The sequence below is a fragment of the Melanotaenia boesemani genome, chromosome 16 (genome assembly GCF_017639745.1).
Source record: "Melanotaenia boesemani isolate fMelBoe1 chromosome 16, fMelBoe1.pri, whole genome shotgun sequence".
Classification (NCBI taxonomy): domain Eukaryota; kingdom Metazoa; phylum Chordata; class Actinopteri; order Atheriniformes; family Melanotaeniidae; genus Melanotaenia; species Melanotaenia boesemani.
This window is the reverse complement of record NC_055697.1, coordinates 9,600,865-9,612,979: the sequence shown is the minus strand read 5'-3', so window position 1 is coordinate 9,612,979 and position 12,115 is coordinate 9,600,865. Positions and strand designations below refer to the sequence as shown.

The 12,115-nt window shown below is 38.8% G+C and overlaps 3 protein-coding genes across 5 annotated transcripts in view; 1 reads left to right on the top strand and 2 right to left on the bottom strand.

The window, feature by feature from the left end:
- The window catches only part of si:dkey-192p21.6 (uncharacterized protein LOC565246 homolog), a 25,854-nt gene extending 24,062 nt beyond the window's left edge, over nucleotides 1-1,792 (bottom strand). The window contains exons 1-2 of one of the 3 annotated variants that reach the window (XM_042010475.1): nucleotides 1,252-1,792; nucleotides 75-199 (exon numbers count right to left, since the gene is read on the bottom strand). In XM_042010475.1, coding sequence (XP_041866409.1) covers nucleotides 75-156 — 82 coding nt within the window. In that variant the 5' untranslated portion in view covers nucleotides 157-199; nucleotides 1,252-1,792. Of the gene's footprint in view, nucleotides 1-74; nucleotides 865-1,251 lie in introns of those variants that run through there. The other 2 variants (XM_042010477.1, XM_042010476.1) reach the window with 2 other exon arrangements.
- pcbd1 (pterin-4 alpha-carbinolamine dehydratase/dimerization cofactor of hepatocyte nuclear factor 1 alpha) lies at nucleotides 946-4,080 on the top strand. Its single transcript, XM_042010502.1, has 4 exons — nucleotides 946-1,089; nucleotides 1,799-1,930; nucleotides 2,051-2,131; nucleotides 3,005-4,080. The coding sequence occupies exons 1-4, from the start codon at nucleotides 961-963 to the stop codon at nucleotides 3,095-3,097; spliced, it is 435 nt and encodes a 144-aa protein (XP_041866436.1). The 5' UTR covers nucleotides 946-960; the 3' UTR covers nucleotides 3,098-4,080.
- Nucleotides 3,594-12,115, bottom strand: sgpl1 (sphingosine-1-phosphate lyase 1). The gene is made up of 14 exons (XM_042010480.1): nucleotides 11,961-12,115; nucleotides 9,588-9,753; nucleotides 8,951-9,018; nucleotides 8,553-8,700; nucleotides 8,358-8,437; nucleotides 8,079-8,207; nucleotides 7,912-8,000; nucleotides 7,711-7,819; nucleotides 7,521-7,619; nucleotides 7,297-7,443; nucleotides 6,827-7,065; nucleotides 6,594-6,740; nucleotides 6,391-6,511; nucleotides 3,594-5,734 (listed from the first exon to the last, which is right to left on the bottom strand). The coding sequence occupies exons 1-14, from the start codon at nucleotides 11,970-11,972 to the stop codon at nucleotides 5,591-5,593; spliced, it is 1,698 nt and encodes a 565-aa protein (XP_041866414.1). The 5' UTR covers nucleotides 11,973-12,115; the 3' UTR covers nucleotides 3,594-5,590.

The following is a 12,115-nucleotide window of genomic DNA, read 5'->3' as shown; positions in this document are numbered from 1 at the left end:
TTTTTCCTTAATGCCTGTATCACACTATACACAATAATAATCACCATCAATAACAAATGAATAATAAAGCTCACCATTGTTGATGTGCTCTCCATATCCACCGATTACAAGGAATAAAACAGGAAGAGCTTCATACAGAAGTCTGTTGAATTCCATGTTGCTTCTTAAAAACAGCCTCTCCTACTGCTCATTTTTATAACTGCCACACCAGTATAACAAGTGGCCAAAGGTCAGCACTCATATTCATATGTGGTTCCTTTTAACTAGTTTATAATGAATATATTGAGGGCAAATATAATAATGGCCCACTATAATTTATGGAGGAGACAGTAGTTAAAATAAATTAAATAAAGATTAAAAGTGTGCTATTGCACCAATTTTTAATTTATCATCTATTTCACTCTAATCTAATAGTTTTCATTCTAAATAACAGATTGCTTTCCTTCCTGTCCGAAGCCCAGGTCCCTTTTTCACATCCAGTCAACTGTTAAAATGTTGATCACTTGTCACCCCCTCTTCCTGCGCTCATTTCATTAACTTGTTCATTTCCCTGAGCGCTCACTGTGACGGATAAAATCACCAGGGCAAATTCACGGTTCAGCTCATTAACCTTTGACATGAACTCCACCCTTTTAAATCTGCTCTCCTGTTTAGCAGAAACATTATTGATGACATACGTAGCTACTATGGGCTTTAAGTTCATGTTTAGTATGTGTGTTTATATAAGATCAAACAGATTATTAAAGAGTATGTAAAAGGGACGGTATCTTCCTTCTTTCATCACACAGTAAACACTGCTGTGCCTTTGTGTTGAATCCTGCAACAATAGCTGTCCTCATGCATGCCTTGTGCAACAGATGGCTGTTTATGATTAAACCCATGCTGAAAAGCAGCTGAACAGAATTTTAGCAGAAAGGATTTCTGCTCAGGCTTATGGGGGGGCTGCTATAAGCAGGACCCATGGCTCATGTGTCAGATGGGTTCATTCCAGCTGCACTCACTGGCTGCCACAGCAGATTTACCTCTGTGCAGCAGGGAGCAGGAGCTGAACCTCCCCTGTGCATAAAAACAAAGCACTCTTTGGACATGGTGAGTACACAAACTCAATACATATATCACACACATATCCTCACACACATGTTGATACTTACCATACCCTCATGTTAAAAGGTTTTATTGTAAACTGACAACTACATGTGCTCAAATAGATGAATCTAAAAGCATTTAATCTCGAATATATGAAATCAGTACCTTTCTGTGTCCCTGTGCACCCATGAATTGTGTGGTTGTATGCATTGACGGGTTTAAGCCTGTGGGAATTGTTTCTGTGCTGCTCATCAGCGTCTCAGATAGAGCAGATTACAGCGTTGCTATGATACCTGTTGATGTCATTGCTCTGATTTAGGCCGAAGTGGAGACATCTGTTTGCTCTGTTAGTTCACTGTTCATCTGGGGACAAAGCCTTGACATGTGGCCCCTAGACTGCGAAATCGTAAACAGTTCAGATTTTGGAGTCAGTGGTCATGAAGGCTGAATGTGGTGAGCCTGACTCATTTTAATCCATGTGACTCTGCATCATGTGTCAAGATTAGGAAGAAAGTGACCAGAAGGAATACTCCTACAGCCACCACCACACATCCCCCCACTCTCATACTCCCTCCACCACCATCACATACCTTTTTAAAATCAGGAATGCAGCCTCTCATTGTTTCCAGATGGTAGCCTGTGCACCAATCACAGTTTGTGTTTGCGAAACTGCCCCTCTGAAAACTGCTGTTCTCTGCTCTGTCCCCTGCAGGCCGGCAAGATCCAGAGTCTGAATGAGGAGGAGAGGGCCCACCTACTCCCTCTACTGCGCAATGCTCAGTGGGTGGAGGTTGTGGGACGAGACGCCATTTACAAAGAGTTTATTTTTAAAGACTTCAATCAGGTAGATACCATGGTATTCATATTATTTTGCTGAAATCACACAATTCATGTAACTAACTTGTGTACATCATGTTTTTTTTGTTGTTTGTTTGTTTCTTTTTTTTTTCTTTTTGTCTTTCAGGCTTTTGGTTTCATGTCCAGAGTGGCCTTACAAGCAGAGAAGATGGACCATCATCCTGAGTGGTTTAACATATATAATAAGGTATTAAAAACCAGTGACTACAGACAAAGTTAGTCTCTAAAAGTTTTACATTCACTGAAATCAAGTTTCAGATTTACTTCCCGTAAAAATACTTTCGTTTTCTTCAATTATGTCTCTAACTCCAAATATGTTCATCTACTAGATATAAAACAAAAGCCATAAAGCATAAAACAGAAACACATGTTTATGATTCTGCCTCACTCACAGCATGAAATCAATTGTTTTGGAGCACCAAATGAAAGCTGCTTTTATGTTGCTTCCATATTAAATAATAAATATTGGAATTTTGTTTTTCTTGGTCTTTTTTGGTAACTGAATTACAATCAACATTTTAAAAAATGTCAGCTATCTATCAGCTGGGATCACTTCTCAGAATAAATTATATTTATATTATCAATACAATGTTGATGTTTCATCATTTTAACATCATAATTATTGTCACCAACAGTATATCATTACACCTTCAAGATAGATAGATAGATAGATAGATAGATAGAGAGATAGATAGATAGATAGATAGATAGATAGATAGATAGATAGATAGATAGATACAGATAATGCATGTGCATAAGCAGTAGAGAAAATATTAATGTATCCTACAAACATTTTGAGACCATAACAAATAAAGTTGCATCTACTGTGGCTGACTAAATATAAGCTCCATTCTTATAACTAGATAAGGACAGAAAGTAAAAGTTTGGGCTTTAAAACCTGCCAGCTATGTGTAACACATTAAGATAACACAGAAACAGAAAGCATTTAGCAAGCTGGCTACAGATATTTTCTTTGGTGGTTGGTGGAGACCAAAACAAAGCTAAACACATTCACTTACTTCCCATGAATATTAGTCAGTTTCCACTTTTGTTCCCTCAGGTCCAGATCACTCTCAGCACACATGACTGTGGAGGATTGTCCCAGAGAGACATCACTTTGGCCACCTTCATTGACCAAGCTTCTCTGGTGTGAGCAACCTGCTTTCAGCTACTTCAGCAGTGGAAAGTGAAGCTCTGGAAGCCGTAATTCTTCAAACACGAATTCAACTGAGAAACTTCAACATGACTTCCAAAGTCCAAAGAATATGAACCAGTTACTCAAAGTTCATTAAGAAAAATGTTGCCATCCTGTAGGTGGAAAAAAAAAGAAAAATGTTTACAAATTTAAGATTTAAAGAAATTTCCCCGGCAACCATTCCAGGTGTAATAACCAAATGCGTTCAGCTGTGTTTGTGTTCTGTACCAGTGAAGGTCTTATGTGGCAGATGTTTTTTGTACTGTTAGTAAAAAAAAAATGTATTTTGTGTCAAACTGTCGTTGATGAAAAATGACCAGGAAATGATTTAATCAGACTGAACAAGTTTTATTGAAAAATACAGTAGAGGCATAAGCCGTGTCCAGCCAGGCTTTGTTTGGGTTAACAGTGTATGCTGTGGATATAAGAAAAAAACCATCTGATGTGTCTTAACTTAGAATCAGGGCATTTATTACAGAAATCTATTAATACTTTAATATGATACATTCAGAGCCATGTCTTGAACATGACAGGGCGAATGTCAAAACAGATCTTAGATCCAGTGCTTTTAAAATAAAATCTAAAAAGGACTTAATGTTAAACCTAAAGTTATTACGAAGCCAATCACTCATCACTCTGGGGAAAAAAAAGTCATCTTGAATCCAAACACTAATTGCAACAAGTTGTCCCCAAACAGGAATAAAAGACAGGCTTTTATATTTCCTGTGTAATGGGAGAATAAATGTTACTGCTTAAGAGAAAAATTTATTGTACAAGTCTTTATTTAAAACAATCTTTGTGGCCATTAAACCAACAAAACTTTCTAAGTTAAGTGACTCATTGCTAAAAGCCACTATGATCCTTGTATTTCAGACTGATCGAATAGATGATTAAATCATTATCAGGGATGAATAAGTATTTTAACCAGGCACTGGCAAAAATAACAAAAATACATTTGAGTCTAACTTATTAAAACTCCTCAGTATGTAAAAATAAATCCTCGAACGATGTGATTAATTAAAAAAAAAAAACTTAATAAGTGATTAATGAATTCCCAGTGATCACACATAAATGCTGAAATGACATTATCAAGGCTGATGAGCCATCATTCCCAACTACGCCTCTGACAGAGCATCCCACCTTATCTCACTTCATAAAAAGAAAACATATTGCACAGACATGACAATTTCAACAATATTAGAACAAGGTCCTTTTGGTGTTACAGTATGCATTGTTACCACACTATTAATCTCCATCTCCTGCTGAATGGATGGTAATCAGACAATAATACATCCAGAAGCAGAAAGTTTCTCCCATGATAAAAACTACTCTGTCTGTGGACGAAGAACCTCAGTCACATTTCAGAGTCAGTGTATTTAACAAAAATAACTCATTACTCTTGAACTGCCCCAGATGTGAAATTAATGTTAAACATGGAAAACGACCACACTGTTGAGTGGATGAGTAAATGTAACTTGCATGGAGTAGAAACTGAGGTAGATTGAATTAGGAGACAAATTATTAAAAACAAAGTGGTACATAGGTAAGTAGGCAAACTAAGATGAAAAATACTGAGTTCTTGCTTCTTGATAACATCAAAAACCAAAGTAGGGCGAACCTTCAGTCCATTCGGTTAAGATAAAGAATTTCATGACTTAAGCGGACATGTCTGTGGAAGCTTTCGACATATTAATGCCCTTGATTTTCCCTATTTCATTGACATGAAAAGCTCCCATTATCAAAATAATTCTCCCTCTGTCTACGGACCCAACCACTGCAGACACAAAGAAATTAAATGTCATCTTCACAGATAAACACCTACCATAATATTAAAGTGTTGTTTCAAGTGATTTTCAGTTTGACCTGATTTGTTTCATTTCATAAAGAAAAAAAAAATTTAAGTTTTATGGAGAAGTGCTGCAGGATCCCTTCAGCAGAAATGTGCTGCCAGTCTGGAGCTTTCATGCTAGAGGGCAGCACAGCGACTTTAACATGTTCTGAGTGGTTTGTGTTTTTTCATTTTCACACTTATTGTGAGACACGATGACGATCCTTTTAGGCTGAAATGATCTAACAAAAAAAAAACAAACAAAAAAATGGTTTTATGTAATATCACTAAGAGATCATGACAGTATTAAAAGCTAAAATTGAAATGAAATATGTTAAAATAACTTTCGCTCACACACAAACTTGACGTAATTAAATTGAACTGAATGATTAAAACTCGTTTGGACCCAGTCACTTCCCCTCTGCCATGCAGGCACAGTTGGTAGAAGCAGTTTCCCTCTGGGCTGATTAAAATGATGATGGCTTGTGCTTTTAAGAGCTTTGCAGATGTTTTCTATACAGTATGTGAGATAAGGCAACCGTTGAGCAATTAACTCGGAACTCAGAGAGGCAGCGAGCGTGTTTCCCTGCAGGGGGTTCAGGTTAGGAAGGCTGTATCCCTTTTCAGTGGGCTTTGCCGTTGCCATTCATATGGTTGGTGTTTGACTTGGGCACCTCAGTGCTATAGAGGCAGTCCAGGAAACCTCGGGAGATCTCAGTCACCATGGATCTGTCCGGGATGGACTGGGCCATGCCGTAGATGGCTCCCTGAAACAAGAGGAAGATGTGAGTTAACTTACAAGTGAACGGTGTGGGCATTGGTTGCTTTTAAATGAAATATTTGGTTTTGAATTTTCCTTTCTTTTTGATATAATCTACAATAACTGTCAAATTATTAACCCCTTTAATGGTAGCTTCTCTTGCAGTCTACTACTTCAGCAGTGGAAATGTTATCATCTATGTTGACAAAGCAAAGCAGACTCAGTGTAGGTACATTGAATAAAACCAGATGAGGGCAATGTGCATGAGGCAGAACCAGTCATTACAAATGCAGTGGCCTGCATCACACAGCTGTAACGTAAGACAGCCAAATACTGCGTACACACACCATGAAGAACAACAAACGTCAGAAGGATGAGATAAAGCAATGATTTAACAAACATTAATAATTTAAATCTACCAATGAGAAATACATCTTAATATTCATTTAATTGGACATCATTAATATTTACTCATAATGATCCTTTTCCCTCTTTGTGGGATCTTCTTTCCCCTGAGCTGGATTATGCCTTGACAGTAGTTTTACTAGTCAGTTTTGTTCCACATTCCACTTCTACAACAAGCAACTTGTGTTTACTTAAAACCTTTGTAATGCAACACAATGCATTTCCAACTTTACAAGGTCTGGACATTAGCCAGCTCACCATTCCTGTGGTTTTCTCTTTGGGATTCTTCATGATGATGGCGACTTGCTCTTTGACGTCACGAATAAAGTGCTCCGCCACGCCTGGCTGGGTGTGCAAAAGCGTGCAACAAATGTGTATGCTGTGAAAGAGAAAGTCATGCGGTTGTAAACACTTGCCACACCAATAAATCCATCAAATTAAAGACAGTTTTAAACGGCTACCTTGAGGGGTACTGCAGCGTGTTCAGATTCCAGCCCTTTGACGTCAGTGCATTTGAGAGGCGGAAAATATCAAAAACATCTGAGCCAATTGCCACCACTGACACTTCTGGATCCCCAAACACAAACATTCCTTTTATCTTCCGTAATCTGCCAAAAAAAAATAAAAATAGGATGCATATTAGACGTGAAGAGGCGGGGTTAAAGTGTTATTGATACATGCATTTTTGTCTTACTCTGTTTTGATCTTGCGTGCAGTGCTAACAATCTTCCTAGTTGCATCCACATATCCACTCTCTCCCATGTGCATCATGGTTGCCCAGCAGGCAGCGATGATTCCTCCTGGCCTGGAGCCCGCTATGGAAGGTGAGGCATAAATTCCCCCCTGCCAGTCTGGAGCTACAAAGTACTGGTACTGACGGTACTTTTTATCACTATAAAGGATTACGGAGGAGCCTTTGGGGGCATAACCATACTGGAGAGAAATGTAATGCAGCAATAATCCAGTATTAATGCAATTATAAGCATAGCTTCATACCATACAAGGTTAAACAAATTATCATGCACATAATAAAATGATACTTCAAAAATGTGTTATTACACATACTGACTTGTGTTTTGTAATTTTAGATAAGAAAAGGGACAAATCAAGAATAATGTAGAAGACTAATACTAATTCTCAATGGAATAAATAACTTCTCCCTACCTTGTGGGTGTCTGCAGAGATGCTAGTAACACCCTTTACCCTGAAGTCAAATGGAGCTAGTGTGTAACCAGCCTTGGCCATGAATACGATGAGAAAACCACCCAGACAGGCATCCACATGCAGCGGGACATTGTAGCGTACAGCCAGCTGCAACACAACAAAATGCCAAAGATTTGACTTTCCTCTTGTTTTATTTTGGATCCTTTCTATGGGAAAAATATTACCTTGGCTACTTCCTCAACAGGGTCCATGATCCCATGAGGAAACTGAGGTGCCGAGCAGACGAGCATGGCTGTGTTCTTGCTGATGGCTCTCCTCATAGCCTTGACACACAAACACATATGGCATTATTATAACAAACATCTGACCATAGCAGTCAATCCCAGATACTGTCTGTACAGCTTGTGTTCTCACCTTTACATCTACTTTCATGGTTTTCTTCTCAAGGGGAATGTGAACAAGCTTCATCCCAAAGTAATGTGCTGCTTTGTCAAAAGCTGCATGAACGCTCACAGGTGCAAGACTGCAGAAGATTCAATAAAAGTAATTTTACAACTTTCTCTGGTTCAAGTTCAGGATGTGCCATGGATTTATGTTCTTTATCACTCAGCTCACATTTCAGGGTATTTGACACCGCGTTCATATGCCATGTCCCTGTATGCTTTGCAGGCCATTAGTATACTCTCAGTTCCACCTGAAGTGACCTGGACAAGGCGGGAGAGGACATGCGTCAAATTAAGCCAACTATCACCTCTCTGGAGTCACAGTTTACAGCCACTCACTGTCCCACAGGAGTTGGGTCCACCGTGGAAAAGTGTACAAGACATTCTGACTACTTCAGCTTCCATCTTCCTGACTCCAGGAAAAATGTCTGGGTGAAGCGGGTTGCTCCATGCAAAATCTCCATATACCTTAAGAACAAAAACATATAAATAAGTGACTAAAGTAAATATTTAGTGTTATTAAGAATAAACAATCACTTAGTCCTGCTTGTTTTTAATAAATTGCAAAAAGCCTTAAACTTAACCTATTTGTCTATTTGTGAAGACCAAGATGCATACCTTCACCAGGAGTTTGGTCAGTGTCTCATCACCCCAGTACACTGCACCAGAAACACATCCTTTCTCCCACTTTACCTCATCTGTAATGATACAGTGTCTTCAGAAATCACTGGCTTTCCTTCCCACAAATTAATTCATCAGTGAAAATCATCACAAACACTGAACCAATGGGCTCGGGGATGAAACGTCACTTACTCAGGGTCTGATATTCTTTGATTTTGTCCATCACTTGGCTCTGAGAGAGACCTTTAGAGGGCAGCTCTTTAGTGTAGCTCATCCCCTCCTTCAGATTACAGACACTGACAGACATGTCATCCAAAGCCTTGTTCAGCTGCTTCTGGATCTGATTTACAGAGAGGACGCAGTTACTTTATTAACTTCAACTGTAAACTCAGCAGAAAGGCTCAGTGTGTTATACTGTGAAGGGAATCAGGATGAAATGACAGCGTGTCTAACTGAACGCAAGTAACCACCTTATCACAAGCGTATGATGAAGTATGTCAAAGGTCTGAAAAATGACTCAGAGTCTCAGACAACAGAGTGAATGCACATTTGCTGAGCAAAAAGGGAACAGATTTACCACAGATACTTACACTCGTGCCAACAAAAGGGATTTTTCTGATGAGTCGAAAACACTGCCTCTTTATTCGGGATGTGAGACCTATTAACCAAAACAACAAGGCAGAGGATTGTGGTGAAATTGTGGTGACATTCAACTTAAAAATAAACTCCTGACTCTTAGCAAAAATCACGTCTGTGGAATCATAAGGCATTATGTGCTGACTTTGGAAACGCTAGTGCCTCATTCTGACTTTTACAATCAAAGAATTAAATTCAAGTTTTTTGTGCTGATTTTGTTGCTGAGAAATTTCTGATTGATATTACAACAGATATTAAAATCCATGAGTCAAACACTTAAAGAGTTACAAGCTCTTTTAGTAACTAACGACTGAGTAGCTTGAAAGAGGAATGCTGTCACTACAGAGCTGCTCACATTTTGATATACAGTAGATAAGCAAGCTTTAAAAGTTAAGTAATGCTGAAAGAACGAAAGAACAAAAAATACAAACTAGCAGCCATACTCTGATAAGCAATGCTATTAAACTGTTAAACTGTTAAATACTGTCAATAGCTGCAGAGCAAATACAATTTTAGAAGGCTGAGCTTCTTTTTATCTTTGATTTAAAGCCTGGCAGGATTATTTGTACTCTTCACGTGTGAAATGATTACTTTCTTGCTGGAAGAGGAAGCCTTTGACCCAGAGAGCTCCCAGTGTGGTGATGACAGATGCTCCGATGATTTGCCACGGCTCCAGGTCGGCGCAGCGTGAGTTGACCTGCCGCCGGCCTTCCTCCAGGTACAGCAGCAGCATCTCCTTGTAAACCTCCAAGGCACTCTGCACACAGATATGAACAAAAACATCTCTCAGAAGGAATTATGATTCAATTGGCTCATCTCTCTCTGTGCTACAAGTTTAAGTACTTACATCAGAAGGCATCGTCAGACCTACAGGGTACGTATTCTGTGTAACACTACAACAAGTTTGGCACTTTTTCAGGTGTTTAGCTCTTCATTAACCAACTCAGAGCTAAGAAACACTCAACTAATTGGATGACTATCACCAAACTCCTCCCACCACTCGAAACGGCAACAGTACATCGAGCCAGTTAAGGGGGTGTTTTGCAATCAGTCACGATTCATATAAAACAGGAAGTTTGTCTGTAAATAAGCCAAAGCAATAAATAATACTGCACTTCTGCTTCTTAGTATAAACAATGCTGAAACATGCTGTCCATCCAAATTTAAATCCAGTCTCCAAGTCTCATTGAGCCTCATAGTAGATTTGCAGTGAAACACTGATGCATGAAATTGCATAAGAAAATTATCTTTCCATTATCTTTTTCCAGCAGTGTGTTTACAACCCAATAGCTGGCAGTTTGATAGTGAAGACATTCCACCTCAGCTACAATCAGATAATCAAAGCTTAAGGTTCAAAAGAAAATATCTTAAGTAATCGCAATCTGTGCAGTCTGAAATAAACATCACATAATAGTGCAAAGATGCAAGTGCTTGTTGTGCAATGGAAACACAGCCAAATATGTCCGCAGGTTCTCCACACTTGTCTCAGTCTGAAAAGAAATGGTACATTATTAAAGCCTCACTGTGCCAAGTTAATAAAATTAAAGCCAGACAACTGCAGTTGTACCGGGCTGTCTGGACAGTAGGTCGTCATTCGGGTTTGGCAAGAAATGCTGCAAAGAGCAGCAATGAGAAGTAAATATGCTACAAACACAATGTAAAACATATGATTTAAGATACAAGAAAGCCTGTACATGCTCTCTGTGACATTTATGTGATAAAGACAAGATTAGATTGGAATTATCTGACACCACTGCAACAAGCAAGGCTGTCCTTCAGATACAAGCCCTTTTCAGTTATCCAACACATTTTCTGTCCACATCTCACTCTCTGGTTTGCCCACACTTCTGCAAACCATTCACTGCCATCTCTGCCTCTGGAAAACTTATATGAAGTCCATGCATAGGCTCTTGCACCAGCACGGTCTTACTCATTGTTAAGTAGTGGATGCCCATTCCTTTGCCCCCCTTTCCCAATTCAACATCTGACTGGTCTGGAATTAATCTGACTCATCGTGTTCTCATGAAATGTGAGGTGGTTGCTTCTGGGTGCATCTAGGGAAAACAGACTGCACAACACACCCACAGGCTTTTAGTCAAAGAGATTCAGGATTCATTAAAAGGGGAAATAATTACAGCTGTGATGTCTACAAAGTTTCCTTTAACTATCTATCCCCCCCAACCCCCCCACTACCAAGGTCTTTCATGACATGAACTCACATTTGGGTCAAAATAAGATAAGCCATTTGAATTACTTTTCTCTAGTCTTTGAATTGATCTGGACTTCAGACAGTAAACTTGCATTGACAGCAGATCTGTCTGAGGAACTGCCCTCTACTGTCGAGTCTTTTGTCTAGCTGCTGTTATTAAAAAAAAAAAAAAAAGTAAGAAAAAAAAAGTTGATGGGTACTTATATGGAAAACCCACACAAATGTGAACAACTCTCTGGTGGTACTACTAAGAATAATACATTGTTTAAACTTCCTGCAGGTTTTTGTTGAACAGGATCTCCTATTTTACTCTGTGTTTACAACACAACAATGGGAAAGAGCGTTAAACCTTCTACAAAGGAAATATCTCATCAAAACATACAAGGATTTGGTTTAATAGCAGCCGTAATCGGCACCATGTCTGGACATTTACATTTATTATCTCAGGTATAAAATAATCATGTTGATTACTTCATGCGATGTGTCCTATTTATAGGGCAAAACTATCAGTGCAGGTTAAGTGTACCTTTAAACGTGACAATAAAGATGTAAAACAAAACTGATAACAAAGGTCACTGTCAAAACACACTGTTTGTATCCCGGGTGCATTCATATGAACAAACAGTTGGGTCAATAGCTCACTTCATAACTGATAAACAACTATCCTTAAAGCGTCTTGTAACAACAATGTTATCGTTATGCGTACCATTCTGTATATAATATGACAAAACGAAATAAAGTGAAAGGGCACCAACCCAGTAATCCATGTTGCCAAGGCAAAAAGTAACCAAAAGTCTTCCTTTTGTTTGTTTCGCCGGAAAATCACTTCTCGCTCCTTGTATGAGTCCTCCGCTCACATTTACATGCTACAATGAAAGCCAGCAGCAAGCTAACCCTGATTCAGGAAGTA

Excerpts from the sequence above, each read along its gene's own strand:
- sgpl1 (XM_042010480.1), bottom strand. Across the intron at positions 8,438-8,552 it reads CAAAGAATATCAGACCCTGA|ATGAGGTAAAGTGGGAGAAA; the intron begins GTAAGTGACGTT and ends GTATCATTACAG. Across the intron at positions 6,512-6,593 it reads ACGCTGCAGTACCCCTCAAG|CATACACATTTGTTGCACGC; the intron begins GTAGCCGTTTAA and ends TCTCTTTCACAG.
- pcbd1 (XM_042010502.1), top strand. The coding sequence starts at position 961 with ATGGCTCATGTGTCAGATGGGTTCATTCCAGCTGCACTCACTGGCTGC. Across the intron at positions 1,931-2,050 it reads TTTTTAAAGACTTCAATCAG|GCTTTTGGTTTCATGTCCAG; the intron begins GTAGATACCATG and ends TTTGTCTTTCAG. Across the intron at positions 2,132-3,004 it reads GGTTTAACATATATAATAAG|GTCCAGATCACTCTCAGCAC; the intron begins GTATTAAAAACC and ends TTGTTCCCTCAG.